This window comes from Globicephala melas, chromosome 7 (genome assembly GCF_963455315.2).
Source record: "Globicephala melas chromosome 7, mGloMel1.2, whole genome shotgun sequence".
Taxonomy (NCBI): domain Eukaryota; kingdom Metazoa; phylum Chordata; class Mammalia; order Artiodactyla; family Delphinidae; genus Globicephala; species Globicephala melas.
Genome location: NC_083320.1, coordinates 15,376,734 through 15,393,606, shown reverse-complemented (window position 1 = coordinate 15,393,606; position 16,873 = coordinate 15,376,734). Strand labels below are relative to the sequence as shown.

General features: G+C 37.6%; 1 protein-coding gene across 2 annotated transcripts in view; it reads right to left on the bottom strand.

The window, feature by feature from the left end:
* FARSB (phenylalanyl-tRNA synthetase subunit beta) overlaps nucleotides 1-16,873 on the bottom strand; it is a 66,962-nt gene that overhangs the window by 35,304 nt on the left and 14,785 nt on the right. For both annotated transcript variants that reach the window (XM_030836532.3, XM_030836615.3), the window contains exons 6-14: nucleotides 14,255-14,405; nucleotides 12,999-13,107; nucleotides 11,987-12,057; nucleotides 10,426-10,487; nucleotides 9,433-9,484; nucleotides 7,813-7,874; nucleotides 7,332-7,539; nucleotides 6,738-6,818; nucleotides 2,702-2,794 (exon numbers count right to left, since the gene is read on the bottom strand). In XM_030836532.3, coding sequence (XP_030692392.1) covers nucleotides 2,702-2,794; nucleotides 6,738-6,818; nucleotides 7,332-7,539; nucleotides 7,813-7,874; nucleotides 9,433-9,484; nucleotides 10,426-10,487; nucleotides 11,987-12,057; nucleotides 12,999-13,107; nucleotides 14,255-14,405 — 889 coding nt within the window. The remainder of the gene's footprint in view (nucleotides 1-2,701; nucleotides 2,795-6,737; nucleotides 6,819-7,331; nucleotides 7,540-7,812; nucleotides 7,875-9,432; nucleotides 9,485-10,425; nucleotides 10,488-11,986; nucleotides 12,058-12,998; nucleotides 13,108-14,254; nucleotides 14,406-16,873) is intronic.

Here is a 16,873-nt window from a genome sequence, read left to right as displayed (position 1 = left end):
CTTACTTCCTTCAGGTCTCTGCTCAAAGGTCTACATGGTCCTACATGGGCCTGCCCTGCCCATCCTGGCTAAAACAACAGCCCCTCTTAGATCCTGCACATGTAACATTAAGCCCTTAAAAGGACTTGCTAGATTGTGTTGAGGAAAGAAGAGAACACAGGGACCTCCCTGGTGGCGCAGTGGATAAGACTCCATGCTCCCAATGCAGGGGGACTGGGTTCAATCCCTGGTCAGGGAACTAGACCCCACATGCATGCCACAACTAAGAGTTCGCATGCCACAACTAAGGAGCCCGGGAGCCACAACTAAGGAGCCCATATGCTGCAACTAAGGAGCCCACCTGCCGCAACTGAGACCCAGAGCAACCAAATAAATAAATATTAAGAAAAAAAAAAGAAGAGAACACCTTTCCTACTATATTTACTCTACCAGAAAGCTGCTATTAGCCTTCAACTCAGTGCTTTCTGAAATATGGCTCACTTTCCCAACCAGAGAGAAAGTGCCCAAACCATTCACAGAACAAAACTACAATGTTTAAGGAAAGCTTAACTTATTCGAATAAAAACAAGCCACTTTTGTAGATGACTTTTGCAGGGTTTTTTTCACTTTGTTTTAGAGATAAGATTTATTTATTTAAAAACTCACAGCAACACAAAAAATTAAACCTGAATCAGATCAAGCTCCTAGATCTAACTCCAATTTACTGAAAATATAGGGGACCACAGGAATATAGTCAGCAAAATTCTAAATGTGAGAACTCTACAGGATAAGTGACCCAGTTTCTTCCACAAAGTGAAAGGGGGAGGGGGAGAGAGGGAAAGAGATGAATGGTTGGAGGAGCAACCTGTGAATTAAAAGAGACTTAAGCACATCAATCAGCTTTAATGTATGAACCTCATTTGAACCCCAAATCAAATAAACTATTTAAAAAAAGACACCTGAGAAAATTTGAACAATAATTGGATATTTGAGGATATTAAGGAATACTATTGCTAATTTAGGGGGATATGGTAATTTTCTGTAATTGTGTTTACAATAATTATAGTAAAATTTTACATACTTCAGTAAATAACATTTCTCTTATTTCATCCATTCTCTAGTATAACTACTACCAGAAAATAGCCCAAAGTTAAGAATTATGCAAAAGAAAGAATAAGCTTAGACAATAAATTGAGATACAAGACCATGAACAACTTACACTTATTTTAACCATAAATAAATATAAACCTGTTAGCCACATTGGTAACGGTAGGACGTATCTGTTCATAAAGGAGGAGTAAAATAGAGAATCTGTCAAATCTAAAAGACAGACTCTCATCTCTTATGTATTTAATGCAGAAATACTGACTCTTACGTGTGCTGAGCTACAGCTATTTAGAGTGACATTTAATGTGTTACTGATTTGTTTTCCTTCCACTTATATAAAATAGATACGATGTAAACCCTAAAGAACATAACATTACCACATTGTAAGAAACCTATCAAGCTTGAGAAATAAAACTGGGAGAAAAAGAAACACTTGGAAAAAACCCAAATAAAAATCCATTAAGATTTACTGAAAAATTTCTCTATCCAAATGAATTTGAACATCTCTTATTAAAGAGAACACCTCAGACGTCTTAGAAAAGCTAGTGGGCATCAGAAATCCAAATATAAAAATTATCACAATCCTTCTAAACTAGTGTAAAGATTCTTCAAAGTTCTGACACTGAATATGGAGAATTTAGGTATTTGATGCATATTATTAGCAATTAGTTCTTTAGTTTAGCTGTAATCTGTCACATTAGTATGTAGCTCTATACATTAAATCTAACTTTAAAAAATCTAAATCTTAACATTTTTAGAACTTTTAGAATTTTTAGAACTAATCCAGACACTACTTTTACAAAAGTGAAAACCAAGATCCAAAGAAACTATCTCAAATCAGAGTTCATGTATTATTTTATAATTAACTTTCTGAAAAGCATTTCCTTCCAATTCTAAGATTCCCCTTGATTCTAGAAGACATGATCTTCTCTAAAGCCTGTTTAAAAAAACACTGAAATGCATATACAAGGAAAACAGAATGAGCTTACTAGTATGAAAGAGATAAGACGATTCAAAGTCATTAATAAGCAAAGATATTATAACTTTGAAATGCTCTCTTTTTATAGTTAAGGTCCGAATCTATCATGTAAATCACTGAACGTTTACTATCAAGGGAGTATCATTCTCATTTAAATATTCCTAACCTCCACATGAGACTGCCAATAAACTAGACAATGACAATGAAAGGCACAGTCAGCATAGTCCGCAACTGGCGTAACGATTTATTTCAAAGTAAAAGACTTAATGGAGGTACTGGGAACAGGTGTAGTTTCATGTATTACAAATGGATAGAAAAGAGATGAAACCTGAAAATAGTATTTAAAAAAAAATCAATTGTGAAATGGAAAGTTCAAACAAGAAAGGCTGGGCTAGGTATAGGTAGCACAAAGCAAGTAAGAACCACCTATAAGGTTAATCAAGAAAAGATTATAAAATATTTAAAGAATTTTTGTCAGCAATGTATGTAAGAACCAAATATAAATCTATCCAAGAAGAAATTCTAAAGAAGCTCTATGATTTTGCCATTTGAGATAAAATAACTGAAGAGACTTTTCATAACTCATGGACTGTCTCTCAGTTTTTACCTGAATTCTTAACTACTTAAAACTCTTACCTGAAATTCAGCTGTTTTAGGATTACTTATGAGGACTGCCTTTGTTGCAGAGATATCCAAACCCAGTTTATCAGCAATATCTTCTTGGGAGCACTAAGAAATACATAAAAATAGGTCAATATGGAAAAGCAATGACTAAATCCAATATAAAAAGTATTTAATGCTGTAACAACTTTTGATGGCCTCATGGCAATGTAGATTATATAAAGTAAGCTAAGAATAAGCTGAGAATAAACATGTATCAATTAAATTCAGGTCCACAGCAGATGCAATTTAACATTCATAATTCTCTTACAATGAGTTCTAACCATGATGCAGAGCTAAAGTACATTTTTCACATGGAGCTGGTGGTGTAACCTGTACTTGGGCCCCCCTAAGCTAGCCTCCCACTGACCTTACCAGTCGAGTCTGCTACAATTCCCTGCTCATTCCCTGAACTGTACACTTTTCCTTACCTTTACCTGAAATGCCCTCCCTGCCCGACTTGCTGCCTCTCCACCCCCTGAAAGATTCTACTTAAAAGACATCTCTTCCACCACTTCCATAAAAATAACCCTAATGACTCTAGTCAGAAATTCTCTCTCCCTCCTTGGTGCTCATATGACTTTGTGTTTTGACTACTATTGTAACCTCTGCAAAATGTGTACTGACTTGCGATAGAATGGTGGGACTAAGAGCAGAATTCCCATGGCCTCAACTACGTCACTTAACTTCCGCGCAGATGTGCTTGATAAAGCTCTGGGTAATGAGCAAGCTCCTAGGCACTCACCCACCAAAAAAAGAAAGATGCCTGCCACCCTCAAAACCAGGATGGTAGGCAGAATTCTGAAAATAAAACTCCATGACTGTGAGATAAACAAATACAATACCTGGCACAAACTAAGTGATCAAAAAATATTAATGATGATAACTAATGTCATTATTAAGAATAAACAATTATCACATATATTAATGTTAACATTTGAAAGAGTTTAAAACTTAACATGAAAACTGATGTACCATCAGTTACTCTTTTCTATTTTCCAACATTAGGTTGGAAAATAGAAAACTGTCCTCAGGACTAGTGGTCTGTATTTCACTTAGAAAAAAAGAGTGGGTTTGGATGCCAATGCCAGTTCTAATGACTTCTGCCTTGCTCTTTCAGGAAGGATTCTGAAGACACATCCAGGCACAGGAGAAAAGAGCTCCCTGTACCGCCATAGCTGCAGCAGTGGAGAATGGTAGCAGGCATGCTGGGATAACCATTTTTTCCTCCATAACATGGAGGAGTTTTAATAACAAGATTTAGACATAACGTGACCAGTTAGGAAATGCAATTTACATGATGCGATCTATTCTCAAACAGAACTAATACTGCCTGTATCAAAGAAAAAGGGCCCACAGACACATGGCTACACAGCTAGGTATCTGAGTGACCTTGCACTTTATCATGATGATGGACCATAAGGGATAGAGGTAAGAAGCAATTTAAATCAGGTATCCTGAAGCAGCAGTAGCTGGTATACAGGATGGAATGTTTATAAGAATATTTATGTGTTTATTTTAAATAAACACATTTACTTGTTAGAAAAAATAGAATAAGTAAACGAAGCCCGTAATTTTTACAAACATTATTCTTAAATAAGGCTGAAGTAGGTTTTTAGTTTTAAAAGTGAGCTAATTTAAATGAAAATATTACAACTGGTATGCAGATATAGCAAAAATCATGATGATGATATGTGAATTACTTACACCTGGGAAGTCAAGGGCTGGGTTTTAGGAAGAGAAGGGCCGCTACTCTTGTGCAAAACTAGATATAAGGCCCAGTGATGTTTAGGTTTGCTTAGAAAGTATGTAACTTTATAAACACCTTTCATGTTGAAATTCCTATAGCAAAACTGTTACTACAAATCTGAAACTCTCTAGCACCTAATTCTGACCCCCGCCCTGTCCCGCCCCACTGTGATAAAGTGTTGAAGTGACCTTGGACAACTGAACAGACTGTTTCTGGCACTCGTGGTGGGACAGTTCAGTCACAGGCCTGGGGTACAGACAGACCTGTGCTGGAATCCCTGGTCCACAGCCAACTGGCTGCACGAAGTGGGACAAGTTACCTCAATTAACTGCTGTGTAAGACAGAAACACCTACTTCACAGGGCTGCACTGAGAGATGGAATCATGTACATAAAGCCCTTTGTGGAAGACAAACTCTCTCTGCAGAGTAGCTACTTGTCAGGAGGCAGAGAACGTGCTCCCCCTTAGATGCATGGGGCTACACAGTTACAAAATCAATTCCTTTGCCACTTAATTATAAAAAATAGATTACATTTCTAAAAGAACAGAATACATTTCCTTGTGCTATTTTTTGTACATCAGTTCACATGGAATCACTGCTGCTCCTGACTGCATATGCATATGTGGGCCATATATGAATGACATGGTCCTCAAACCTAGCATTCAGTCTGACATAACAGAAAAGCACTCCTCAAGGAGTCAAAAGGCCAGATTCTGGTCATGGTTCTCCTGCTGTCTGTGTAAACTTTGCTGGGTACTTATCCTCTCTCGGCCTCCGGCTTCCTCACTGGTACAGTGCCTGGCATATAACAGATGTTCCATAAATGTTGTTGAATGAAAGATTTCTAAACCAGAAAAAGGAAGGTGTTGGGACTTCCCTGGTGGTGCAGTGGTTAAGAATCCGCCTGCCAATGCAGGGTACACGGGTTCGAGCCCTGGTCCAGGAAGATCCCACATGCTGCGGAGCAACTAAGCCCGTGCACCACAACTACCGAGCCTGCACTCTAGAGCCTGAGAGCCACACTACTGAGCCCGTGTGCCACAACTACTGAAGCCTGCACGCCTAGAGCCCATGCTCCGCAACAAGAGAAGCCACCGCAATGAGAAGCCCACGCACTGTAACGAAGAGTAGCCCCCGCTCGCCACAACTAGAGAGCCCACTTGCAGAAAAGAAGACCCAACACAGCCAAAAATAAATAAAATAAATTCATTAAAAAAAAAGATTAGGGCTTCCCTGGTGGCACAGTGGTTGGGAGTCCGCCTGCCGATGCTGGGGACACGGGTTCGTGCCCCGGTCCGGGAAGATCCCACATGCCGCGGAGCGGCTGGGCCCCTGAGCCATGGCCGCTGAGCCTGCACGTCCGGAGCCTGTGCTCCGCAACGGGTGAGGCCACAACAGTGAGAGGCCTGCGTACCGCAAAAAAAAAAAAAAAGATTAAAGAAAAAAAAGCAAAAGGAAGGTGTTGAACTAGATCTGGAAGGTCCCTTCCAGTGAGAACATCCTATGAATTACAAAGGCTCAATAAAGTGACGTGAGAGAGGCTACATCTCCTCACCAGCCCTCTGTGTACTGGTCGTGATTCCCACCACTGCCTTCTGTAAACACCTTAAAAGACTGAGACGTTTAGAGCTAGAATTGCGTTGGGGGGAGCTTTCCTGGTTGTTTTGGTTTTTGCCTTACATCGTTAAGGTGAAACAGACTTGAATAGTCAAGAAGTACACTGTGGGCACCATAGCACAGCTCAGCAAGAGAGAGAAAGAAACTACAAATTGCAGACACATTTCGATATCTTCAAATGCTCGATCTGCTGGGGGAGGGAGATTTCTGTCTGATTTTGTAATAAAACTCATTTCCTGACTTAGGCCTTTCATGTCAGCTTTTCAACTCAAAGCAAATGTCTGTGAACATGTTCAAAGACAAAGAAACAGGCTTAACGTGGAGCAGTCCACAAGCCCTTAACCAGGGCGGCATCTAGTGGGTACAGCCACAACCAAATTAAGACTAAAAATTCTAACTTAATAAATTTGGTTACGAACTTCATCGTGAACCCTCAACAATTACATGAAACTCTAAAATTTAGTCCTTCGTGCTTTTCTGTGACTAAAAAAAAGAAATCTTCATTTCTTTACCAGAAATTACACAATCTCAGGTAACAAAGTGTTCTTTATAACTTTTTATAAATTCATATAAGGAATCACAAACAAGTATTTCGGAGATTCAAAGAAAACAATGAGCAGGGCACCAAAAGCATGTACAACATACCAGAGCAAAGGTAAGTGCCTCAGTGAATCCAGCAGCTGCCATGTCGTGTCTCAGGAGTTCTGTGAGTTTATTTAGAGGAAACTGGGGGGAAGAAATTATTTCACCTCAATAAAATTTCCCACTTTTTTTTTATTAAAAAAAAAGAGAGACTTATAGAAAACTTGTCACTTAAAGGAAACCACCCTTCCATCCTAATATGCTGCTCGTCCCACCATTTCCCCACCACACCGACCCCTCCCCATCACCACTACCCCAACACTCCTACCCAGACGTACAAACCCCCCGCTTCTACCCCTCCCACACGCCACGTCTGCCTTCAGGCCCAGGATCCGAAAATGAATCTCCTACTTAGAGATGCAAGAAGGGCTCCAAACTCGAAACCTGTCTTTCTTCAAAGAACTAGTCATCACAGGTTTTCAACGTACTCTAATCAATCGGACATCTGTTTTGCATCCTCTCCACAGCAAATGCCTCTCAGAGCAGAGCATGGCCAGTACCGCTTAATTCCTATGTTCTGTTTTTCTCGAAGCCTTCCTGGCATTCAATAATCAGTTTCTAACAATAAGGAGTGTTTATTTAAGGGTGCAATCTTACTTGATTAGCTATGGTGTATGTTTTCGGGAGAGTCATCTGAATGTTGTTATATCCATAAGCAATAGCTGCATCTTCTATGATATCACAGGCGTGGATAATGTCAGCTCTGGTTGGAGGGATTTCAATTTCAATCTGATTCCCATCGCCTATGACTTCTGACTTTAAACACATCCTGGTCAGAAGCTTGGCAAGATTTTCTGGAGTTTCTCTGAAATAGGAACGTACAAACCATAAACTTCACTGGATTATTTAAAACATGTTTATATTTTGTTTTAAAATATGCTACTACCTGAAACCTATCTTTGTGAATTCCAATGGACACCAGACATCCTAACTGATGTTCTATTGTCACTTATTACTCTGAAGGGATATCAAAATTCTCTCCAAGCATTTTTTCAGGGAAAATTAAGCAGTCATATGTGTACTTCATTCTTGAATTCTCTTCAACAGTAAATAAATAAATGAAGTTTTCAGAGCATACCTGATCCCAACTTTTTTGTTAATTAGATCAGCTCTCACCATCTCCTTTCGATAAGCCAGTTCCTTAGAGAGAAAAAGAGTTTGAGAAGCTGAAATCAGTCCTGCCAGATACAGCATTAGCCTCTTTCTAATTCAATTCATTATTGTTGTGGTTTCATTACCCTCCCAAGAAGTTGTCATTAGAGCCAGATATCAAAAATAAACTCAGTGCGCTTCAGGACATTACTTGCTACATTATATTCATACATGAACATTCTACTTGCTAGACAACTGGAACTCTTGGAAATATTATAAAATGCCAAACATTTTTCTCTTTTACTTGATCAATCACCATTCTCTTCAGCAAAACACTAGTGCATTACATCATTTCTAAAATGCTTACAAATCCTGCTGAAGATTTTCAATTTCACCTCATGCAAGTAGGTGTTTATGACCAAGAAAGAATAATTCATGTGCCATATTGGACTATCCATCATACTAAATCTAAGAGTGTTATGAAGTCATTCCTTTCCTATCATTTTTTTCAGGTGGGGAAAAGCAACTACGACCCAGTCCTAGCTATCAACCTGCTCCAGGACAGCCAGGCTGGGAGCATCTCATGAATTAGTACTCACTCTCCTTCAAACAGTACGTAACTCTACCATGTGAGATAGGAACAAACACACATAAAATCCAGGCTTTTCAGCAACGTTGGAAACATACCTATGAGTATTTCTTATCACAAAATTACTCTCAAAATTGTAACCGCCACTCGCAAAAAGGCCATAAATTTAAAAACCTGTTTGGACTCAGGTAAGGACAATGGGCTTGCTATTCAAAATGCAATTTTCAGAGCAGAAGCATCATTATCACCTGAGTGCAGACACCACCATGTAAAGAAGCCCAAGCTAGCCTGCTGGATGAGAGGCACTTGACCTGTTCACCTCATTGCCAAGACGCAGACATGTCAGTGAGGCCATCCCAGGTCATCCAGCTGCTAGCCTACCAACCAGCTGGAGCCTAGCAGAGATTAGCCCAGCCAGTCCTGACCAGAACTAGCCAGCTGACCCCCAGAATCATGATATAAACAAACGATCGTTGTTTGAAGTTAGTAAACCTTGGGGTGGTTTGTCACATAACAAAAGCTAACTGATAACAGCAACTACAATCAATTAAAAAAAAAAACTGCTATTGGGACTTCCCTGGTGGCCCAGTGGTTTGGAGGGCTGACTAACCTTAAAAGGGGTGAGACGATAAATTACCTAGGTACCTAGTTAATAAGGGAATAAACCACAGGCATTATGGCCATATAATGCTGTGGTATAATGTAGTGGGTTGGGAGTGAAATGTGGTATAATACAGTGTGTTGGGACTGTCTGGGCTTAAATCCTAGCTCCACCACTGAATAGTAATAGGCAAGCTATTTAACATCTCAAGGTCAAGGGCCTAATAATAGCACCCAGCCTCACAGGGTTAATGTGAGGATTAAATCCATGTAATACACACAGTATAGTGCCTGGCATGTAGGTGGGTGGATGCACAGATGGACAGAAAGACCAAAAGCACTCTACAGCTATTATTATTAATGTTACTGCTGTTGTCAAAGTCATCATCATCACCAAGTCACTTCTTCTATACTCACTGGAAAGGTATGTAATTTTCCATTAGGAAAAACTACCTCAGCTGCTTCAACCCTGAAAACAAAAATAAAGCCAGAAATAAAATTAAATATAAATAAAACTAAAACTTAAGGGGAAAAAGGGCCATAAATTCTAAAAATGTGTGTGGTTAACAAAACTTTCACTTGATCTACAACTGCAGCCTCAACACATTCAATCTATTCACATTCCAACACTGCTGTTTGGATTAATCCTCCCATACACAACATTACTATTCCATTTCCTGTAGCTCCCATGTCTCTTCAGGCAGCACCCACTTGATAAGTTTATCTCCCAGTCCTACAAAGCATGCATCCTTGATGAACACCTTGCCAATACTGACACACACATTCCAGGCTTTACCAGGGTCATGCTGTTACACAATGAAAGCTGACTGACACAACCACTAAAATGCAAATCAATTAAAAAAAATAACCAACACTGCCCATACAATTTCAGTCATGCTTTCTACAGTTATACATTTATTTTGAATTATAATACTCTAGAATAAACTATGATGCTAGTACACAGTAAGGGCCATATAGGTTTGATAAGCAATTTTTTAAATAAAAAATTAGCTTTGGAACAAATACAGTAGTCTTATTAGTATACACAGGATACATGCTTCGCTCTTATATATGATTCTCTATCTTTGTTTAGCTGTTCCTTCTGCTGTTTCTCCATGTTCAGTCTCAAATCCTTAAATACAGCTTAAATTTCATTGCCTCCATGAAGTCTACCCAGATTGCCCCAGCTAGCAGTAACCTGCCCTTACAAACGGCCAGAACATCACTGAAACTTTTTAAGGTACTTATCACTTTTTACTTTATGCATTATTTGTTCATGTCTTAGCTCCCCAAAGAGATTACATATTCTAGTTACAGGAACCACATATTTCATCTTTATATTTAGCACAAGGCCTTAGTGCTCTGACTTCAGAACAGGCCATCATTGATAAAGATGCCGAACGAACTTACGTAAATTGATTCTCACAATATTCACTGAACGTGGTAACAATGATATCAAGAACTATTTTTGCCTGCAAAGGAAGAAAACAAATATTATGGTAACCCATAAATATACTTTCTTCCATCAGCTGGAAATGAATTAATATTTAATATAATTTAGTCTCCAAACATCTAAAACTGTATCTGTATATATAAATTTTAAAGAAAGAAGTGGAGTAAAAACTCTTGAGCTTGAGAGGCCCTGACCTTATCTTCAGGTGTTCTGCATTTATGCGGTTCTCTGACAGTTACAATCCATGACTGAGACAAATCATCTATTTCCCCACCCCCTCCCTTGGGTTGAGCAAATTTCAAGAAAGACAGATGGCTAACTATGGCAGTAAACCTTATCAGTCTCATAAGTTTCTGCAGCCAGATGCCAGACTCCTGGCCCAAGCACTTACTAGCAGTCTGATTTTGCGCATGTCACTTAATTACTGTCTTTGTACCTTTGTTTGTTAGGTAGAGATAATAAAAGTTCCTACCTCATTTGGTTAATACAAGGATTAAGAGTATGAGTGTGTGTGTGTATAAAACACATAGAGCGATGCCTGGTACACAGTGAAGGCCATATAGATTTGTCAATTAAATCTTTTTTTAATTTTTAATTAAAAGAAAAAAATACAGTAACCTTATTGGGATATATGCTTTGCTTTTACATATACTTCACTCATATACAAGCTTCAGAAAAGATATCCAAGGTCTGCTAATGTGCAAATTTAAAAAAAGTTTTTAACAGGAAAAGCTATATTACCCTGACAATATTTCTGAAGGCACATATGGTATATAAAAGTTATAAATGAAATATCTTACAAGGATCTCCAATCCTGTAAGATGTACGTGAATGCCATTTATCTGCCCTACTTCTATACTCCAGCCTTCTGCCATTCAAGTTTACCTTTCTTAATTTGCTTAATTGCCACCTCACTCTATGGCTTACTTAACCTTTGTAAAGAAAAAGTATGCCATAAAAAAAAGCTTTCATAACAATCCAATCTAATATATAGTGACGAAAAGTGACTGAAAGATTAGTATTCTACATATTCTAGACATCTTTGTGTGTATAAACCCTTTATCAATTTGCTAAATAAAACTTGATAGCCAGTTGGTTTTAACTTTTTTTTTTTTACCAAGTACACGAAGGTATGAAATTAGTTAGCATTCAAACTAAGCCAACTAAGATGAACACTTTATACAGATGGCATTACAATGTAGATCCCGTTCTCTGTTTTACAGTAATGTATTTGGCTAATTCTCTCACAAGATGACAAGTTCCTTGAAGTCAAGAACATGTAACTCATTATTAAATTCATGGCATTGGAAAGATAGTAGGTGCTCACTAAACATTTGTCAACTGAATGAAAGCACCTTAACCAAAGTACAGAATAGCTACATCTTTCCAATTTTCTAAGTGGCTAAAGTATGTCCCCACCTACAAAATAAACATATTTTAAAGTTTAGCCACTTGGTCTTGGCCCAGAAGTAAAAATCTACCCTGACAGTACAAAAACAGAAAAAAAGTTTTATTTACCTTAGTAAAGTCTGTCCCTGTGCATTCAATAAATATATTTCTAGTATTTACTGTTATTTTGGAATGATGTCCTGCAACAAACACAAAACAATAATGACAAAACAATTAGTTTCAGAAATAAAAGTGCACGAAAAAGCTCTACAAAACAGAAACTACAATTTAGTTTAGAACATAATATAAGCTGACACCTCAGAGGTAAGGAGATATACAACTTTCATTCTAAGCTCCCATTATAAGCTGGAGAATAAAGATAAAATAAAAACAAGGTTTTACTGAGTGCATTCCATATGTAAGGTGCTTAACAGAAGTTGTCTCATCTCATTTTCACCACGATCTATGACAGGGCTGCAGGCAGGACAACTAAGATTCAGAGATTAAGCTCACTGAACATGATCACAGCTACTAAGCAGCAAGGCTAAGATTTGGGTTTGGATCTGGCTCACCCCGAAACCCACTATAAGTACTAGAGTCCAAGACCTTGAGGAAGAAAAGATTCTCCTTCCCATCGTGAATCAACTGAACCCCCTTCTCACTTCCAGAAGGGCAAACATCTATGGCTCTGACATCACTAAATTTTGTAAATATGTTCAATTTGCTTCTTCAACAAAAGCTTCAGAAAGGAGTTAAGAGGGTAAAATTCAGTTTTAAAATTTTAATTTAACTATAAAACAGCAGGCCAGACAGAATTTGACTTTAAGTTTAACTAAATGAATTACCTGCTAAAACCACAATATCAACACCCTTTGGAGGAATATAACAGAACCCAGAGAGTAGCACCAGAAAATATTTATAAACTTATAAATATGTATACATTTATAAATTACATAAAAATCACCAGTAAAATATTGAAAAATGAATGAAAAGAACTATTACAATAAAATCCACAAATGACCTGAGATTCTCAGATTGAGTCATCTGACTGATTCAGTCAAGTCTACTGAGAATTCCACAGAAATGATAAAGAATAAGAGGGAAACAGCAAAAAACCTATGGTGCTTAAGAAATAACTCACCATTGATGACTGGAGGCATTGAAAGGACGACACCATTGCTATCATAGATAACCGGATACAGAGGTTTATTTTCAATTATATGTAAATAATGTTTAAGGTGGTTGTCAGTCTGAAAAAAAATTAAGTCAAACAAAATTAGCTTTTTATTTCTGTCACTGTAATTAGTTTACATACCTACCTAGCATAAAAAGAGGGGGGAAAAATCAGAAAAACAATAAAACAGCCCCCAAAGTTTTAAATGTATAATATTTTCTAATGTAAATTAATATCTCAGAATCCTTATACAGCCTCATTTCCTACTGGGGAAAGATAAGACCGCAATCGTTTTTCAAGACTGAAAACAGACTTGCAGAGTAAGCCTGAATCACCTTAAGCAAAACACAAACCATACAAAACTATTTAGATAAATAGAAGAAATCACTTGCAAATCAGGTCAATGATAATAGCTGCTTTTTCCAAATGATACCCACATCTTTTACTATTTGTTAAATGCAATTTAAAGTGACTACTGAGCTCATTTTCACTGCTGGATTCTAAAGTGCTAATCACGGGAGATAGATGCTTTTCAATAGTGCATGCTACAAAAAAACTAGCTAAATCTCATTGTTCCTTATATTTGAATGAGTTTTAGTTATACCTAAATGTGAATATTACAATGCAGTATGACCTACTTCAGTGGTTCTCAATCCTGGCTGTACATTAAAAACATCTGAGAAGATAAAAAAGTAATAACAGGGCTTCCCTGGTGGCACAGTGGTTGAGTCCGCCTGTCAATGCAGGGGACATAGGTTCGATCCCTGGCCCAGGAAGATCCCACATGCCGTGGAACAACTAAGCCTGTGTGCCACAACTACTGAGCCTGTGCTCTAGAGCCCACGAGCCACAACTACTGAGCCTACGTGCCACAACTACTGAAGCCCACATGCCTAGAGCCCGTGGTCCACAGCAAGAGAAGCCACGACAATGAGAAGCCCAAGCACTGCAACAAAGAGTAGCCCCCGCTCACCGCAACTAGAAAAGCCTGCGCACAGCAACGAAGACCCAACACAGCCATACATACATACATAAATAAAAGTAATAATAAACAAAACTATGCCCAGACCTCACTCTAGATCATAGGAATCAGTATCTCTGGGTTGGAGCCCAGACACTGCTATTTTTTCAAGCACTCATTTTATTGCCCTAATTAAGACTTGATTTGGGAGGAATTTCATGCTTTATCCAGAGCTATTACATTAACATAAAAGAACATTTACCTTGTATATGTTCATCAGTTCACAGGCTGTATACTCCTTGGTCTTATTTAGAGGCTTGAATTTGATATCGGAAGGTTTCTTCGCAGTATAAGTAAATGGGCCTGACAAAGTGTCCAAGTCATGGGTACCAATAGCAACCAAGGCTCTTTTCCTAAATGTGGAGAGACAGAGAGAAAGAGAAACAGAAAACGATTTGAATATCTCAAAGCAGAAATTCTAAAGATAACAGAGTACAGGGTTTTTATTTTTAGACACTTCCTTAAAATAGCCTGTTACTACTATATAGCACCTTCACAACCATTAAAAATTATGAGAAATATAAATATAAAGCTACTTAAAACACATTATTTCAGCAGCTGAAGTAAATCCCTTCTACTATGTTATCCCTAGTACTATGTTATTAGGACGTTTTCAGAGTCAACATACCCTTTACCTTCTTTTAATCTATTTCCTCTAGTGTTCTCAAGTAAACATAAATCTTATTAAATTAGAATAAACTACCAAAAAACTCCTGTGTTTTTTGGCTTTTCCATATTTTCCTAAATTTCCTGTCACATAGCTATATTGCTTTATTAATGGAAATTATTTAGCTTTAAAAACTGTGAATTATATTTAAAATTTAATATGTAAGGAAATTTCAAGAGCTATTAATTTCATTTGTTCTACAGTTTATCTGTAAAGGATTTAAGGTAATTTTAGGAACTTAAAGCAAGATACAAAGTAGGAGAGAAAGAAACAGAAGTAGGGATATAAAACGAAGCCAGAAACAATGTTGATTAGTACTAAATTAGAATTTCAAAGCTTACAGTCTTATCACAGAGGGTCACAAATTTGGCTCTAAGCTTTCCAAAAGACAATTCAAAAGAGAAACCTGGTCAGAATTTATGATGTTCTAAAGAATTCTTAAAGTCTCAAAGACTATGTGTACATATATTAGAATATGTATGTATAACCACAATTAAATATCAAATGGAGGGCTTCCCTGGTGGCGCAGTGGTTGAGAGTCCGCCTGCCGATGCAGGGGACACGGGTTTGTGCCCGGTCCGGGAAGATCCCACATGCCGCGGAGCGGCTGGGCCCGTAAGCCATGGCCGCTGAGCCTGCGCGTCCGGAGCCTGTGCTCCGCAACGGGAGAGGCCGCAACAGCGAGAGGCCCGTGTACCGCAAAAAAAAAAACCCAAAAAACAAACAAATGGATAAAATCATTAGTAATCAAGGAATGTGTTAAAGTCCATATTACATGAACCATGACATACTTTTTAAAATTTGTAAGAAACAAATTTTGGTCAACCTCAAATTAACACAACATTGTAAACCAACTATACTGAATAAAATTAAAAAAAAATTTTTTTTCGTCAAACTCCAAGACAGGTGACTAGAACTTTAATAAATATGGGTAAATTGAAGAGTTGTTGACAAGCCTAAAGGAAGTGTTACTTTACTCAATGAGTTACATGTTTATATACTAGCATAGGTAGAAATATACATGGTTCAGTAAGTTTAGATAAATTAATAATTGACAAATTCATAGGTAAGAAAGTCCATGTTTTCTTGGACATTAATACTGGTTTCTTAATCCTGAAACAGCACCTCAAAATATCACTAAATTTCAACGTCAAACCAATCACAAAAAAACAAATTCCAGATTAATCAAAGAGCTATGCATTTTGAAAAACAAAAGGCAAACATACACACACACACACACACACACACACACACGGAACCATAAAAATTATTCAAAGAAAATATAGGAGAACAATGCTTAAAACTGTGGAGTAGAATATCCCTTCTTAAGACACAAAACATAAAAGTCATATAGGAAGACTGACAAACTTGACTATATCCAAACTGTAAACTTTATACAACCAAAAGCCCCAAAAGTCAAAAGACACACTGAGAGAAAAGGTCTACAACGTAGGTACAGAAAAAGGATTAATATCCCCAATATAAAAAGATATGAAAACAAAAAAGTCAAAAATCAAGATTTTACCTATTCTACTGGCAGAAATTTTATTAAAGTCTTGCTGTGAAAAAGCAGCAGCTCAAAGAACTGGGCAGAAAATTCTGCTGCTGCCAACTTCAGAGGTCTCATCTAGCCAAATGTTTCTAGTGTGAGTCAGGCTAAGTATGCAAGACTCTTTGCCTGCAAGAGAAACCACTTCTCAGAGAAAAAGAGCAAAATAAGGGCCTCTTACATAACAAAATATTCTGTATGCAATCAAAAAGCAGTGCATATGAAAACAGAGAAACATGACATACTCCACACGAACGAACCCATAAAAACCGATGCTAAGATGACCCAGATTTTCAAGTCACCACACAGATTTTTAAAACGTTACTACTACTACTACAAAAAAGCCACTACAAAAAGCATTCAAGAATTATGTGGAAAATATACACATAATGAAGAGATGGGGAAATAACAGACAAAAAAAAGAGAAACTTTTTAAAAAGGAACCAAACAGATTCTATAGAGATGAACACTAAAGTAACTGAAGTAAAAAGTTCACTGGACCCTTCCAGCCAAGATGGAGTAACAAAGACTAGATTTACTCTCTTGCCTGATACAATCACAAAAAAGGCAAAACATATAAGACAACAGTTTTCATGGCTGGCACT